Source organism: Penaeus japonicus, unplaced genomic scaffold (assembly GCF_977035675.1).
Source record: "Penaeus japonicus unplaced genomic scaffold, GWHDUDI00000001_assembly GWHDUDI00000002, whole genome shotgun sequence".
NCBI lineage: Eukaryota > Metazoa > Arthropoda > Malacostraca > Decapoda > Penaeidae > Penaeus > Penaeus japonicus.
Genome location: NW_028234404.1, coordinates 22,264,850 through 22,282,349, shown reverse-complemented (window position 1 = coordinate 22,282,349; position 17,500 = coordinate 22,264,850). Strand labels below are relative to the sequence as shown.

The following is a 17,500-nucleotide window of genomic DNA, read 5'->3' as shown; positions in this document are numbered from 1 at the left end:
AGTAATCACATCTGCTGGACTGCACATGATGTAAATAAGTAGAAAGAGAGAGAGACATTTTGGTGAATGACCCAAGACCAGACAGAAGTATCCTGTTTATCCTTGTTCATTTAGTCCACTCACCATTATCCACCAGGTTTATTTCACACCATCAAGGATCTTAATTAAGGAAATTTTAAGACTGTTAATGGGGTCTACTGGTTGTTGTATTTGTGATATAACTCATTGGATGCTGTAAGTTAGAGTTGTGAGTGTATCATAGTGTAATGAAAAGCAGTGGTTTCAACTACTCTAAAATCCTCTTGTGTCTTTAGCCAACACTTAGCATCTGGGGATTATGAATGGTCTCTTGAACCAACAGCAATAGTTCTTTGACTTGTAGTTCACAAGTCAAGCATGTTTATCATGTTATTTTTTATATTATTTTTTATAATTAGGTAAAAAAAATAATCAAGTAAATACAGATCCTACTTCTTATTTTTTATATATTGCAATAGTATGAGGAAATTTGGAAAGTAGTATCGTATTTTCCTCTAAAATTAGGGTTCAGCTACTCCAGATAACACTTCTCTTTGATAGATATTGTTCACATACTGTGTATGTGAGCAATGGTTTTCTTTTCTTTTATATATTCTTGCACATGATGACTTATTTGTATCAAAATAGGAATAGAGAACTAAAGTAAGCTTGAGAAAAGATATTCAAATCTCTTAATTTTTCCTTTCAGAAATCTTGAAGGAAATCTTGGATTTGCATGAATAGCCGTCTCATGCAAATTTCAAGCTTATACCCTCAAGATATTAGAACGCTTGAGCAGCTGTCTTTAGATTGCATATAGATTCATAGTGCTGAAGCCGTCAACTAAGCTAGCATAACAACTCAAGATGGAGGGAAACATTGTTGTGAAGGAAGTGCGGATCCTGGAGACTGCCGATGACATCCAGGATCGACGAGAGCAAGTGCTCTCCAGGTACTCTCAGTTTCGTTCGGATGCCCGCCTGAAGAGGGACAAGCTTGAGGACTCTCGCAAGTTCCAGGTATGAATGGTACTTTAAATCCCTCCCCTCCCCCCCACCTAGAAATAAATGTAATAATAACATGGTGTTCATTTCTATTGATTATAACTTAAAGATATTTTCTCTTTGATTTGGATTGTGAGCAGGTATTTTCATACATGTCATTCCATTTTTCCTTTTCCCTTCTCCTCTTCTCCCTCTTCTCCTCCCTTGGCTTCTGCTTGTTGGTTTTAACAGTTTTCTCTGCATTCTTCTTCCAGTACTTCAAGCGTGATGCTGATGAACTGGAATCATGGATCCACGAGAAGCTCCAGGCTGCCTCCGACGAGAGCTACAAGGATCCCACCAACCTTCAGGCTAAGATCCAGAAGCACCAGGCTTTTGAGGCTGAAGTGGCTGCCCACTCCAATGCCATTGTGGTTTTGGACAACACTGGCTCAGAGATGATCAGCCAGCAGCACTTTGCCTCTGATGTCATTAGGCAGAAGCTTGGTAAGTACAATGTGTCTGAATGTGTTCATGGATATGATTTTGGTGTATATTTTTTGAGGATAAGGAAAATTTTGGTATTTTCTTATAGTTATGTCTTGTGATTCTTAATATCTGTATTTATTTTAACCTAAAATTAAAATTTCTGTATACTGTTCTAAGACTACATTGCATTTTTACAGATGAGCTGCACCGTCTGTGGGAGCTGCTCCTCAGGCGCCTGGCTGACAAGGGTATGAGACTCCAACAGGCCCTGGTGCTGGTGCAATTCCAGCGGCAGTGTGATGAAGTCATGTACTGGATCAACGACAAGGAGACGTTTGTGACCTCGGAGGAATTCGGAATCGACCTGGAGCATGTAGAGGTTCTCCAGCGCAAGTTTGATGAGTTCCAGAAGGACATGGCTGCCCAGGAATACAGGGTCACTGAGGTCAACACCTTGGCAGAGAAACTGATTGGTGAGGGCCACCCTGAAGTGGATGTGATCAACAAGCGGAAGAAGGACCTGAATGAGGCCTGGCAGCGCCTGCGTCAGTTTGCTCTCACCCGCCAGGAGAAATTGTTCGGTGCCCATGAAATTCAGAGATTTAACAGGTAATGCAGTTATTAAGCATAGCAGAAGAGAAGTGGAAACTAATAACATTTCTAAGATGCATGTTGATTAACATTTCAAATAGGACTGTGTGATCTCTTTATTAAATTCTTGGTGATAATGAGCAGATCTGAGTTCCAGTTTTTCATAGTTTTGTACTATGATGTGGTTCTAATTGCATGCTTTTTTGTCGACTAGTATTAGATTCCATGTAATATTATAACAAGGAATTTGTTTAAGTGAAAAGAAAATTTCTTCATTGCAAATTTTATTTGTAGGTTATCAAGTTTATTATTGCAGTAATGAAGTGTAGTTCAGTTTAATGGATATAAACTCTATAACCCAATGCTTGTGTTTTTCTATGCATAAGATGGAAATTAAAGAGCTAAGGAATATGGAGACTTCTGTAAAAGAATAAGGAGATTGGAGTATTGTGATGAAAATATGAAAGAAAATTAAGATGCAAAGGATTTAATTGTTCTTTTGTTATCATTCTGTCTTGATAACTATGATATTGGTCAGTTAGTAATACAAACTGGTACCTAGTTGTATGAATTTTGATAATAATTATGTTAATCTGTGTTTTTTCTTTGCGTTTTGTATATAATTATTTTGCTATTAATTTTTGCATATTATTATTATCATTGTTATCATTATCATTAGTATAGTTGTGATCAGTGTTATTATTGTAAAGATTATTATTTTATTATTATTTCTATTGTTTTACAAAAGTTAATTCCTTGATTTCTTTATTTTGTTTTACTTATAAGTAACATAATATTCCAGGGATGCTGATGAAACTATTGCTTGGGTAGCTGAAAAGGATGTAGTTTTGTCCTCTGATGACTATGGGCGTGACCTAGCATCTGTCCAGACCCTCCAGCGCAAGCATGAAGGTTTGGAACGTGACCTTGCTGCTCTAGAGGACAAGGTGTCCACCCTGGGGGAGGAAGCCACACGCCTCTGTGGCATTCACACTGACCATGCAGAGCAGATCAAGGCCAAGCTAGCAGAGATTGAACACTCATGGTCCACCTTGACTGCTAAGGCCCAGGAACGACGCAGGCGCCTGGATGACTCCTATTACCTGCACAGGTTCCTCTCAGATTTCCGTGACCTCATCTCCTGGATAAATGACATGCGAGCAATCATCTCTGCTGATGAGTTGGCCAAGGATGTTGCTGGAGCTGAAGCCCTGCTTGAGCGCCACCAAGAGCACAAGGGCGAAATTGATGCCCGTGAAGACAGCTTCAAGAGCACTCATGCAGCTGGTGAGATGTTGGTAGAGAAAGACCATCATGCTGCAACTGAGGTCAAGGAGAAGCTGGGTACCTTGACACAAGAAAAGGCTGCTCTCCTTGCCCTGTGGGAGGAACGTCGCATCCTTTACGAGCAGTGCATGGACCTGCAGCTCTTCTACAGGGACACCGAGCAGGCTGACACCTGGATGGCCAAGCAGGAAGCTTTCCTAGAGAATGAAGACTTGGGAGATTCTATTGATTCTGTTGAAGCCCTCATCAAGAAGCATGAGGACTTTGAGAAGTCTCTTGCTGCTCAGGAGGAGAAGATTAAGGCTTTGGATGAGTTTGCAACCAAGCTGATCGAGGGCCAGCACTATGCTGCTGATGATGTTGCTCAGAGACGTGAACTGCTGCTCGAGCGGCGCACTGCTTTGCTGGAGATGTCTGCACGCCGCCGAGCCATGCTGGAAGATTCTTATCGCCTGCAGCAATTTGAGAGGGACTGTGATGAGACCAAGGGATGGATCAATGAGAAGCTCAAGTTTGCTACAGATGACAGCTATCTGGACCCAACTAACTTGAATGGAAAGGTGCAGAAACACCAAAACTTTGACCAGGAACTGAGTGCCAACAAGTCTCGTATTGAGGAAATCATATCAACTGGCAAAGAACTCCTGGAAAGCAAGCACTATGCCAGTGAAAGGATTGGTAGTCGCATGGAGGAAATTGTGCAGCTGTGGACATCACTTGAGGAAGCTACACGTAGCAAGGGCTCAAAGCTTGAGGAAGCTTCTCAGCAGCAGCAGTTCAACCGTGGAGTGGAGGATATTGAGCTCTGGCTCTCGGAGATTGAGGGTCAACTTATGAGTGAAGATTATGGGAAGGACTTGACTGGAGTGCAAAATCTTTTGAAGAAGCATGCTCTTCTGGAAGCAGATGTCAGCTCCCACCAAGACAGAATTGATGGGGTGCGCATTGCTGCTGATCAGTTTGTTGACCGTGGGCATTTTGATGCTGAGAACATCAAGGCTAAGCAGTTAGCTCTGCAAGAGCGTTACAATGCTCTTCAGAAGCCAATGGGTCTCCGCAAGGAGCGACTCAAGGACTCTCTCCTTGTTCAGCAACTCTTCAGGGACATTGATGATGAAGAGGCCTGGATTAGGGAGAAGGAACCCATTGCCGCCTCTACCAACCGTGGCCGGGATCTGATTGGAGTCCAGAATCTTATCAAAAAACATCAGGCTGTGCTGGCTGAAATCAACAACCATGAACACCGCATCACTGCTGTTACTACGTCTGGGGAGGAGATGATTGGAGATGGACATTTTGCAGGTGAAGAGATCAAGCAGAGGGTCAACACCCTAAGCCAACACTGGGCACAGCTGAAGGAACGTGCTAACCAACGTCGACAGGATCTTGAGGATTCTCTGCAGGCACACCAGTACTTTGCTGATGCCAATGAAGCTGAATCATGGATGAAGGAGAAAGAACCCATTGCTGCAGGTGGGGACTTTGGCAAAGATGAGGACTCTGCTGAGGCCCTGCTGAAGAAACATGAAGCTCTCATGAGTGATCTTGAGGCCTTCAGCTCTACCATCACTGCACTCGATGAACAAGCTGCAGCTTGTCGCCAACAGGAAGTACCAGTTATGGACATCACTGGAAAGGAGTGTGTTGTGGCTCTCTATGACTACACTGAGAAATCTCCTAGGGAAGTCTCCATGAAGAAGAATGATGTGCTCACTCTTCTCAATGCAACCAACAAGGATTGGTGGAAGGTGGAAGTTAATGATCGCCAGGGCTTTGTGCCAGCTGCATATGTGAAAAAGATTGACTCAGGTCTAACAGCCTCCCAGCAAAACCTAGCTGACAGCAATTCCATTGCTGCTCGCCAAAACCAGATCAAGGTAAGATTTATATATTTTTTTGAAAAATCTCTGTGAAAAAAAATTGTTGGTTTTGTTTACTTTTTCCTTTACCATTTTTATTACCCTGAATTTCTGATTTCAGGGTCAATATGAAAATCTGATGGCCATGGCTCGTGAACGTCAAAAGAAACTGAGTGAGACTGTGCAGGCCTATGTGTTGGTGCGTGAAGCTGCCGAGTTGGCTCAGTGGATCAAGGACAAGGAGCAGCATGCCCAGATTGAGGATGTTGGTGAAGATCTTGAGCAGGTTAGTCACCTGATTGTTATGATACTTCTTTTAGCATGTAAAATAATTTGCAGAAATTTGATGCAGAGTAGAAACAGATGGAGAACCATATTATGAGTGTGTGTTCATTAGTGTCTGATTTTGTTTGATATATGTATATATATATTTATATTTATGATTATACTTATATTTTATATTTTATATTTATATTTATATTTATATTTATATTTATATTTATATTTATATTTATATACAAATTTTACCTCCCTGACTGGGACTCAAACCCGCGCCGTAAGATTTACAGGTACGGTGTTGAAACCGGCGCAGGTTCGAGTCCTGGTCAGGGAGGTAAAATTTGTATGTCTATATTAAATGCGTTCCTGCATTCTACCATCTTTCTCATTTATATTTATTTTTATATTTTATATTTTGTATTTTATATTTTATATTTTATATTTTATATTTTATATTTATATAGTTAGATAGTTTGTTTCTTAGTTCTATGCATTTCTATAAATATAGGTGAAATATTTACATATTTATGTTTTTTGCAGGTTGAAGTACTGCAGAAGAAGTTTGATGACTTCAAAACTGACTTGCAAGCCAATGAGGTTCGTCTTGCTGAGATGAATGAGATTGCCATGCAGCTAATGAGTCTTGGCCAGACAGAGGCTGCTCTGAAGATCCAGACCCAGATTGAGGAGCTCAACACCAAGTGGAATTCACTTCAGCAAATGGCACAGGTTAGTTTTCTAGAAAGAAACATAAACATCTAATAAGATTTTGCAATAGTCTTATCTACATACTGTGAAACTGTGCTTAACATGACAATTTGATAGAGTGAAGTAACTGTAATATTATTTTTTAGGAGCGTCAGTTCCAACTTGGATCAGCTCATGAAGTGCAGCGGTTCCATCGTGATGTGGATGAAACCAAGGATTGGATCCAGGAGAAGGATGAAGCTTTGAACAATGATGACTGTGGCAAAGACCTGCGCTCTGTACAGGCTCTGCAGCGTAAACATGAAGGTAAGTTCTGCTACTGATGAAATTAATGAGAGAATGAATGATTGTAATCATCATTCCTTCTTGTTGCCAGAAAAAAAAAGTATTTGCACTAAGTATTCCACACTTTCAGGTTTGGAGCGTGATCTTGCTGCCCTTGGCGACAAGATCCGCCAGCTGGATGAGACAGCCAACCGTCTCATGCAGACTCACCCTGATGCTGCCGACACCATCTATGGAAAGCAGAGGGAGATCAATGAGCTGTGGACTCAGCTAACTGCAAAGGTAGGCTTCTTAGGGTTTCATTTTTTTTCAGGTTAATTTTGGATTTTTGTAGTCCCTCTACTAGATTATATTAAGATTATATTAACCATTGAGCATTTCATTCTCTTTCTATCTTTGCACTGATAAAATCTTATAAATATACTGATTGAGATTAAATTTTCCAGGCCAATGCCCGCAAGGAGAAGCTCTTGGATTCCTACGACCTGCAGCGCTTCCTTAGTGATTACCGTGATCTGAGCTCTTGGATTGCTTCCATGATGGGTCTTGTGAGCTCTGATGAGCTGGCTACAGATGTGACTGGTGCTGAAGCCCTTCTAGAGAGACATCAGGTAGAGTGTCTCTTTTACTCTGGGTTGTGGTGTGCCAATACATGTTGGCCAAGGTATCTGTCTATAGTTGGGGAGATGCACTTGTTTGTACAAAAGATTTTGATTTAACATTATCTCCATCATTACTTATGCATCTCCCAAGCCAGATTAGATGCCCTTTGTCCAACATTTCCCTCGTAATACTAAGCCCTTAAGTTGTTGTTTGTTTTTTAATTGATGTTCCCTTTAGTTAATGAGATAGTACATGGAAGATTGACTATATCATTGCAGTTTTGATTTGTAAATAATTGTAGGGAAAGAAAATTAACGATTAGATCAACATGAGTAGGGAGTAATTAAACCATTTACAGGTGGAAAGACAAGTTCAAAAGACGGCCAGGTGATCAAATTATTAAAATTAATAGAGCTGTAGAGAAGGGGGTCTTCAGTTAAGTAATCAGTATCCTCACTTCCATAGCCATTAAAACCTCATGTGCCATGTGTGTTCTATCTAATATTTAAAAAAGCATCATGAGCTCATCATGTTCTTGTAAATGTTTTCATCATTAAAACTTTCTCATTTACCTTGTATAAAAAGTAACTGTGAGGAATCCTTGTCTTCTAACATATTTAAACTAGTTAAGTGAATAGCTTAAGTGACTCTACCAGCGGTAACAAGTCACCTTCCTTTTCTAGAACTTCCGTGCCGAGTTTGACTCTCGCTATGGTATCCCTCAGGTATTGAGTTGTGTCGTAGGTTGTCTAGCGCACTCTACTGACTGCTGTGTTCTCTCCTTTGAGTGTTTATTGGGCCATGGGCAGTGCTCTAGTTATGTATTAGATGCTGGGTACTAATGACTTCAGCCTGTGTTTGGCCACATATGTAGATTATTACTGTGGAGGGGCATTGATTGTCGCTTAATTTTTTCTTGATTTCTTTATACTCGTGCCACTTTGTCAGTTAACCTGTTCACTCCGGATGACATGGTATCAAGTCATGGCCTGGCTGGGGGGATTCGATATCACATCATGGCTTTTCTTATGGCTGACATGTCGACTGATCATGAGCGTGGTGGGTGAACACCACCTCAGTGGACAAATCGCCCAAGGCATTAAGCTTGTATATTTTGAAATACCACGGCATTGTGTCCAGGCGGAGGCAAATCCACCCCATTGTCATTGGGTTAAGCAACAATCAGTGCCCTTCTCTGATTTTTTTTTACTGTAAATGTAACTGATAATAGCATGGGTACTATTTTGGAAGTCATATGTCCATTTTGCACTATAAGAGTGTTAGGAGCTCTTGCTGTTAACAAATGAGGTATTTATGTTACACCTGTTCAAGATAAACTGAACACCGATCTTGAGAGAAGGTTTGCAGCAGAATCAGACTAAAAGCAACAGTGTTCTGAGACACAATTAGGAGCCAAGATCTTTTTGATAGCGAAGGTGGTAGGACATCCTGTACATTATACGTGTGTCTAGTTAGTAATTTTCTAATGTGTGCGTAGTATGCTATTACTAACATGGATTTGTAACCCAGTTATGCTGCTGTATGACATTATAGACAGGATATGTAAATATTCTTTTAAAAGTCCTAATGGTTTCATACTTCTGAAGAGATCTGTTTGACTTTGGGAAAGAATCTTGATAAAGTACACTTACAGAAAAATAATGTAAATGCTTATGTAATACTTATGTCAGTATTTGTGGAAACATACATATACAGATACAATCTGTACATGTACTGCTCACTCTTTGATGGATGCCACAAATACCTTGAAACATACTCATAATACAGGATATGGTGATGGGAAGACTTACCATACCGAAATTTTGAAAAGATTTCTTTTCTCAGTGTAACTTTTTTTTTATACATGTATGCTGTTATTTTTTTCAGCTTTTAGCCCTAACAAATGGCTCTAGTGATGGCTATAATAGAAGCTTTGATAGCATTGTTCTAATTGACCTAACAAGATGTGACGTGATGTAGATAGAGAATATAGTTAGATAAACTAACCAGTCATTGAGACTTCAGAAAGTGATGAACATGTCTTGTTCTATGACCAGCTTGATGGAGTGTGTAAAATCTTTGTAAAACGATAATGTGACTTGAAGGTATGATACATTTTCACCCTGATATGTGGAGTGAGTTATCACACTTTTTATCATGACAGTGTCTGTAGTTGTGAATCTGTAGACTATCACAACTAGAATGTAGTGAAGAACTGGAATAATTTTTTTTTTTTTATTGATTAAGATAATGATGGTAATAGGAATGATAATGATCATGATAGGAATAATAATGATTATGATGATAATAATAATTCTAAAAGTTATAGAAATGAGGGTGATTATGATGATAATAGTAAGAATGATAATTATGATATGATAATGTAAGGGATGATAAAAATGTGAAAAACAATATCAGAAATATATTTAGACAGCAAGAGTAATTAGTATGGTGCAAATTCAATGGATGTGTTCATTTAATGTTTAGACTCACAAAGATCTTGTTCAGCAGTACTCAAGATATGGACTAGATGGGTTCACGTTGCAGGTTGTTTATTTACGAGATTGCTACACATCAACACCTGGGCACAAAAAAGCACCAAGCACTGTAATTCTTTCTCAACTAAACTACAGTATCTGTTACTTAACACAATTCTAAAGCACAGTTGAGCACAGACCATTCAAAATTTTGATGCATGGAGAAGTTGTATAATGTAAATTAGTTGATAATTGTGGGAAGGGGATTTCATCAAAATTAACTGCACATTCTTTTTACATAAGTGCAAAGATATTTATGTAAAGAAAAAAAAAGAAAAAAAAATTGAAGTAGCATATAGCTCACTAATACAGCACTAGTCCAGAATGTATAGTACAAGACACTTGTGAATGAGATGAAGGGATGATCAGCAATACAATAATTTATTTAAATTAAAAATCTGGATTACACTAGAACAGTGTTGATACATGTTATTGGATACTGATGGAAACCATTAGTGAATTCTACAGAAACTTGGATTTGTTGGTGTGTTGTGTCAGAATCTTATTTTCTTTGCTTCTTAAAAGATGATTTCACCCAGAGAGTGAATCCTGAACTTTCCATATGATTAAGCACACATATATCAAGTTGTATTCTTTTAAATTATTTTTTGAATACATGAACAGTATCTTTTTGGCAGATAAGGAGCAGTATGTAATAATGCTGTTTGCACATTTTTCAATATCTTGTGACATATACCACTATGAAATTCCAGTTGAGAAAAGAATCATAATGCCAGAATATATTATTAATTTAAGGAGCATGAAGATTACAGAATGAACAGTTTTATTTAGTAAGATTAACCTGGTGTGCATTATATTTTTTTTTATATTGATTCTTTTTATTTACGTATTCTCTATTAACAGAGAATATGAAAATTTCCATTAATATTTTTGTTTGGTGAATAGCACCATACTGGGGCAATGACCATGCAGATATGACCAACTTTCATTTAAGGAAGAGGCTGTCAGTTGAACATGAAATAAACCTCCTCCTCTGGTTTTCAGGAACACCGCACAGAAATTGACGCCAGGGCTGGGACCTTCCAAGCTTTTGAGCTCTTCGGTCATCAGCTCCTGCAGTCAGGCCACTTCGCCTCTGCTGAGGTTCAAGAGAAGCTGGATGCCATGAATGAAGCTCGGCAGGATCTGGAGAGGTAGGTTGTGTTACTTGGGTTAGATTGAAGAAAAATATATTTTACTTGGGATCTAAGCAAAACCTGCAAGAATGAAGATAATCTAGTAAGAAAAGTAAATTTTTTTTTTATGCAGTCTGTGTTAGATGAAGCAGTTATGAAACTTAGTAATTTAATAATACCAGTATATTGTAATCTCTATACATGTTTTGATATATTGAGTTATTATAAATTTGGTCTACAGTTTAGGCTGGCTTATAAGAAGGTATTGCTTTTGCTCTTATCAGAAACACATTATATGTTCTCATTCTTAATTGTTGTGTAAATCCACTTGTAACTAGGGCTTGGATTGCACGACGCATGAAGCTGGACCAGTGTCTGGAACTGCAGCTGTTCTACCGTGATTGTGAACAAGCTGAGAACTGGATGTCATCTAGGGAAGCTTTCCTCTCCTCTGATGAAGCTGATGCCAAGTCAGACAATGTTGAAGCTCTTATCAAGAAGCACGAGGACTTTGACAAGGCTATCAATGCCCAAGAAGAGAAGATTGCTGCTCTCAACATCTTTGCCGATCAGCTGGTTGCTGCTGAGCATTATGCCAGCAAGGATATTGGCGACAAGAGAAGCCAGGTGCTGGAACGCTGGCAGCATCTCAAGGAAGCCTTGATTGAGAAACGTTCTAAGCTTGGCGAGTCACAGACTCTCCAGCAGTTCTCTCGTGATGCTGATGAAATTGAAAACTGGATTGCTGAAAAGCTCCAGGTTGCCACGGAGGAGAGCTTCAAGGACCCTGCAAACATTCAGTCAAAGCACCAGAAACATCAGGCATTTGAGGCTGAGTTGGCTGCCAATGCTGACAGGATCCAGGCTGTTCTTGCTATGGGTCAGAACCTCATTGACAAACACCAATGTGCAGGATCAGAGGAGGCTGTACAGCAGAGGTTGGAATCCATCTCTGAGCAGTGGGACTTCTTGACTCAGAAGTCTGCTGAAAAGTCCCTGAAACTCAAGGAAGCCAACAAGCAGCGCACTTTCATTGCTGCCGTTAAGGACTTGGACTTCTGGCTTGGTGAGGTGGAATCCCTTCTTACCAATGAGGATGTTGGTAAAGATCTTGCCAGTGTCCAGAATTTGATGAAGAAGCATCAGCTGGTTGAGGCTGACATCCAGGCTCATGAAGATCGCATTAATGACATGAATGGGCAGGCTGACTCTCTCGTGGAAAGTGGTCAGTTTGACACTGCCAACATTCAGGAGAAGCGTCAGAGCATCAACGAACGATATGAACGCATTAAGAACCTGGCTGCTCACCGTCAGTCACGCCTGAATGAGGCCCTTACCCTCCACCAATTCTTCCGTGACATTGCAGATGAAGAATCCTGGATTAAGGAAAAGAAATTGCTTGTGGCATCAGAGGACTATGGACGTGACCTTACTGGTGTCCAGAACTTGCGCAAGAAACACAAGCGTCTGGAGGCTGAGCTGGCATCTCACGAGCCTGCCATCCAGGCAGTGCAAGAGGCTGGTGAGAAACTGATGGGCGTATCAAATGTCGGTGTTTCCGAAATTGAATCCCGCCTGCAGCAACTGTCTGAGACTTGGTCCCAGCTGAAGGCAATGGCTGACCAGCGAGGCCAGAAATTGGACCAGTCTCTCATCTACCAGCAGTTCTTGGCTAAGGTGGAAGAGGAAGAAGCCTGGATCAGTGAGAAGACTCAGCTCCTCTCTGTCCCTGACTATGGTGATAACATGGCTGCTGCACAGGGACTCCTGAAGAAGCACGATGCTTTTGAAACTGACTTCGCTGTGCATCGTGACCGTTGTAACGATGTGTGTGAGGCTGGTACGAAGCTGGTAACAGAGGGAAATCACCATGCTGAATCCATCAAGCAGAGGTGCCAGCAGTTGAAGGACAAACTGGAGGCACTCAGTGGCATTGCTGCCCGAAGGAAGAGCAAGCTTGCTGACAGCCTGGCTTATCTGCAGTTCATCTGGAAGGCTGATGTTGTTGAATCTTGGATTGCTGACAAGGAGAGTCATGTCAAGTCCGAGGAGTTTGGACGAGATCTTTCTACTGTCCAGACTCTCCTCACAAAACAGGAAACATTTGATGCTGGTAAGTTGTTATTAGCTGTGTAAAACAACAAATCATGAATTAATGATGAGGTATTACTGCAAAGATATTGAACATCAGTAATTTTGAGCTATATATATATCATAGACTTGTATGAGGCTTGTTCATTTCTCTGCTATGATTTCATTGTTTTTATCCCTCTTAGGTTTGGCTGCCTTTGAGAATGAGGGCATCCAGAACATCACTGCCCTGAAGGATCAATTGGTGTCTGGCAACCATGAGCAGTCTGAATCCATCATCAAGCGCCATGGTGATGTGATTGCACGCTGGAAGAAGCTTCTTGACGACTCTCTCGACCGCAAGAAGAAACTGCAAGTCATGCAGGTGAAATACATATTTGCATTAATTTCTGTTTCTGATATATCATTAACATTTATTGTAGTTTTATTTTGCCTGAAACCAGAAAGATGGCTAATACTTTGTCTTTTGCTTTGGTTTCCCATTAACAGGAGCGGTTCCGACAAATCGAGGAGCTGTATCTGTTCTTTGCCAAGAAGGCGTCTGCTTTCAACTCTTGGTTTGAGAATGCTGAAGAAGATCTCACTGATCCTGTGCGTTGCAACAGGTAAGGGCCAAGATCTCTCGGAACTTTTATCAAGTCTTTTGGAGACCGAGTTTACCTAAATAGAATACTGTGGAAGACTTGGTGCACCAGTTTTGCAATAGGTCATGTAAAAATCACATAACTAAGATTTATACATTTTTGCTCTTTGAATAAAAAGCAAAGTGTAACTGAAGTCCTTTTACATTTATACTTAACTGGATACTTCACCAACAGCATTGAAGAGATTCGGGCACTGCGTGAAGCACATGCCCAGTTCCAGGCATCTCTGTCATCAGCCCAGGCAGACTTTGAAGCTCTGGCTGCCCTAGACCAGCAGATCAAGAGCTACAATGTAGGGCCAAATCCTTACACTTGGTTCACCATGGAAGCCCTGGAAGACACCTGGCGTAACCTGCAGAAGATCATCAAGGTAGGGTTGATTTTTCAATACTGTGAAGCAAAGATTTTTCAAATTTCTGACTTTATTTTGATTTTCTGTTAACCCTCTCTGGACGGGTGGTACACTACTGTACCACACATTCTAGGCCCCTTCGCTGGGTGACGCCATACGGCGTCGTTTATTTAACTGCTTTAGGCCTATGCGTTCGAGAGACACGGCATTGTAACATGCAAGGCTAGAATGTCCCCGTCGTGAGTGGGTTAATGTGTTCAGCATTATACAAACACTGAAGGAGACCCAGGTAGTATTGCAGTGTATCTGCTTTTGGTCAGAAGTCAGAAGAGTAATGCTTTTCTAGTTTTTTTCTTGAAATTTGGAGATGCTTATTCTCGATTAATCAACAGGAACGAGACATGGAACTTGCCAAGGAAGCACAGAGACAGGAAGAGAATGACAAACTACGAAAGGAGTTTGCCAAGCATGCCAATGCTTTCCATCAGCTGTTGACAGACACCAGGTAAAGCCCAATTATTTAGATTTATTGATTTAGTAGGGTTGCTATAAAAAGATACAATGTAAGAGTTTAATCTATACTGATAACTTATGGTATACAAGATCATACAGAATAGGACAGATTCTTTTTATTTCTGTATGTGATTGTATTTCAAGTATTTATGTAAATATAATATTTGGGTGTTTGTGCATATATATATATATATAATGTCATGAATTTGTAGAATTAGCAAGCTTTGGAAAATTTGCTAGAAACATGTTTTGTCCAAGTCAAATGACTCTCAAGATGTGCTTCAAATGTCCCTTGTTATGAGCTTGTGGTGGTGGTGGTGGCACTGATGACCGCAGGAGTGTGGCGGTGAGCTCACATGGTGGTGGTGGGCTGATCCCATTTTGTTTTTTTACTTCTAAACAGGTTTAGTCTGCTGGGCTTCTCCCTTATCGGCTATGACGAGAGGTCAATATCGTGCACTATTGCATGAGCTTGGTGATGGCTTGAAATTAACCACTGATTTGTAGAATGTTGTCTTGTGCCAAGAACAACTACTTGGTATTAAATATCTCTTAAGGAAGTTCTGGGCACATTTTCAATACAGTTGGGATTTGTTTATCTGCTTATGCAGAATCTCTTCAAGGCTTTGAAAACAGATCAGATTATGGTTTGTTTTTTGGCTAAAGACAACTACAATATTAATTTGTAAATTTTACACATTTCTTACTTGAAATTCAGTTTCCTTTATCCTCTGACAGTGCTGGATTCCATTTATTTTTATTTTTATTAGTTTATTCTCTATGTCTGAAACTGTCTTATGATAAAGGAGAGGTCTTGAACACATTTACACTTATGCTGTTATGTTGCGTCATTTGTTTAATTATTTTCACTATATGTACTTTATTTTGAAAAGCTGTGCAGTATGATTAGTTTACAGTATATGTATGACATTTTCTTTTTCACATGGTACAATTCAAAAAAAGATAGTTCTTTGAAGGAAACATCATGGATTGAATTACATAGCTTTATTGAATATTATTATTTCTAATCTCTAATTTTGATTGGTTGGATATATTTCAGTGCTAATGTATACACTTAAAACAACAGGCAACATTTGTGGACTAAATAGAGTGTGACCAACACAATCACAATAGCTTACAGCTGTGCACAGTCAACATTAATTATAGTTTTAAGATTAACCATCTAACCTTGCACTCTTTCTCCAGGGTAACATACCACTAAAGATCGACTGGGATGTGGGCCGATAACACTGTTGTTTGGGGGCCTGGCTTCAGAAATCATTGTCATATTAACACATTACACCAGACAGTGACTGAATGAATAGATTGTAATGGCAAATGCTTAATGCTGTCTTTTATTATTATTATTACTACTGTTATATGCATAATAGATGTTTATTTTCTGTGGAGGTAGATTAGTGGCAGTATATGTATATAAATATACATTTTTTTTTTTATTTGACAGACTTCACTCATAGTTTATTTCTGTGTGCAGTTGACTTATATTTGTTAAAGTATTAAAAAACAAGTAGGGAAAATGTCTTTATCTATAGGTATGGTGCTAACACATTAAAGTTTGTGTTTAAGTTTGAGAATGGAAGTATAGAAATATATTTTGTGTGGATTAACATGTGCTCATATTTTTTATACTCTGTGTGTGTGTGTGTGTGTGTGTGTGTGTGTGTGTGTGTGTGTGTGTGTGTGTGTGTGTGTGTGTGTGTGTGTGTGTGTGTGTGTGTGTGTGTGTGTGTGTGTGTGTGTGTGTGTGTGTGTGTGTGTGTGTGTGTGTGTGTGTCTGTGTGTGTCTGTGTGTGTGTGTCTGTGTCTGTGTCTGTGTCTGTGTCTGTCTGTCTGTGCATTTCGTGTGTGTATGCTTTTCATTTTTCTAATTGTATTTGATAGAGGAGTGGCTTGACTTTAGGTCATTTTTTGTTATTCATTCATTTTTTTTTTTTTTACGTGAACCCAATCAGTGTATATGATATTTGTATGGTAAATCTCAAATTTTATGTTACTTTAGTGGAGCCTAATTACAGAATGTATTTAGCAGATAGAGCAAAAACTTTAGAAGCATTATTATTCTTGTGACAGTAAATAATTGCTGGTTGAATATTCATCAGGTCATCGATGATGGAGGGTTCAGGTACACTGGAGCAGCAGCTGGAAGCCACACGACAGAAAGCAGCTGAGGTTCGAGCTAGGCGTGCAGACCTGAAGAAGATTGAAGACCTGGGACAGATTCTAGAGGAGCACCTGATTCTCGACAATCGATACACGGAACACAGGTAGGCACTTGTGACTCCTGAATAGATTGTTATAGAATTATGTAAATTGCCATGGACTTAAATAGGTATATAAATTTATGATCCTTCTTTGAAGATCAGGTCATTTATGTCAGGGAGGCAATTCTAGTTGGCACCGAGGTGAGGTATGAGTGTAGCATTTCCCATTAATGATATTCATGTACTTGTTTGTATATTGAAGAGTTTAAAGAACTCCAGCAACTCATACAACCTGTGATATTTTCCAGCACGGTGGGATTGGCGCAGCAGTGGGATCAGTTGGACCAGCTTGGAATGCGAATGCAGCACAACTTGGAACAACAGATCCAAGCTCGAAACCAATCGGGTGTGTCAGAAGATGCCCTCAAGGAGTTCAGCATGATGTTCAAGCACTTCGACAAGGAGAAGACCGGTCGCCTGAACCATGCCGAGTTCAAATCCTGTCTACGTGCTTTAGGTTACGATCTACCCATGGTTGAGGAAGGGCAGAGCGATCCAGAGTTTGAGGCCATCCTGGATGTGGTGGATCCCAACAGGGATGGCTTCGTTTCCCTGCAGGAGTACATGGCCTTCATGATCTCCAAGGAGACGGAGAATGTCCACAGCTCCGAAGAAATCGAAAATGCCTTCCGTGCCATCGCGGCAGGAGACCGCCCCTACGTGTTGCGGGAAGAGCTATACCAGGTAACCTCATTAAGATTTACAACCTATTGTGAGGTTTATGAATTATGTCTCCAGACTTTTTGCTGTTATAGTTACTAAAGTATTAGTGTTGATCAAAAAGACTTCAGTATTTGAAATATTGCTGTACTTTATTTTAATAATGATTAATGACAGATGGTA

The 17,500-nt window shown here is 40.0% G+C and overlaps 1 protein-coding gene across 5 annotated transcripts in view; it reads left to right on the top strand.

Moving 5' to 3' along the window:
- The window catches only part of alpha-Spec (alpha spectrin), a 24,910-nt gene that overhangs the window by 6,177 nt on the left and 1,233 nt on the right, over positions 1-17,500 (top strand). For 2 of the 5 annotated variants that reach the window (XM_043032419.2, XM_043032420.2), the window contains exons 2-20: positions 728-1,037; positions 1,277-1,508; positions 1,688-2,099; positions 2,884-5,245; positions 5,349-5,513; positions 6,047-6,235; positions 6,361-6,520; positions 6,630-6,781; positions 6,946-7,110; positions 7,786-7,827; positions 10,645-10,793; positions 11,114-12,888; positions 13,052-13,230; positions 13,356-13,471; positions 13,685-13,880; positions 14,255-14,367; positions 14,779-14,820; positions 16,496-16,660; positions 16,906-17,341. In XM_043032419.2, the coding sequence (XP_042888353.1) occupies positions 885-1,037; positions 1,277-1,508; positions 1,688-2,099; positions 2,884-5,245; positions 5,349-5,513; positions 6,047-6,235; positions 6,361-6,520; positions 6,630-6,781; positions 6,946-7,110; positions 7,786-7,827; positions 10,645-10,793; positions 11,114-12,888; positions 13,052-13,230; positions 13,356-13,471; positions 13,685-13,880; positions 14,255-14,367; positions 14,779-14,820; positions 16,496-16,660; positions 16,906-17,341 (7,203 nt within the window). In that variant the 5' untranslated portion in view covers positions 728-884. The remainder of the gene's footprint in view (positions 1-727; positions 1,038-1,276; positions 1,509-1,687; positions 2,100-2,883; positions 5,246-5,348; positions 5,514-6,046; positions 6,236-6,360; positions 6,521-6,629; positions 6,782-6,945; positions 7,111-7,785; positions 7,828-10,644; positions 10,794-11,113; positions 12,889-13,051; positions 13,231-13,355; positions 13,472-13,684; positions 13,881-14,254; positions 14,368-14,778; positions 14,821-16,495; positions 16,661-16,905; positions 17,342-17,500) is intronic. The other 3 variants (XM_043032421.2, XM_043032422.2, XM_043032423.2) reach the window with 3 other exon arrangements.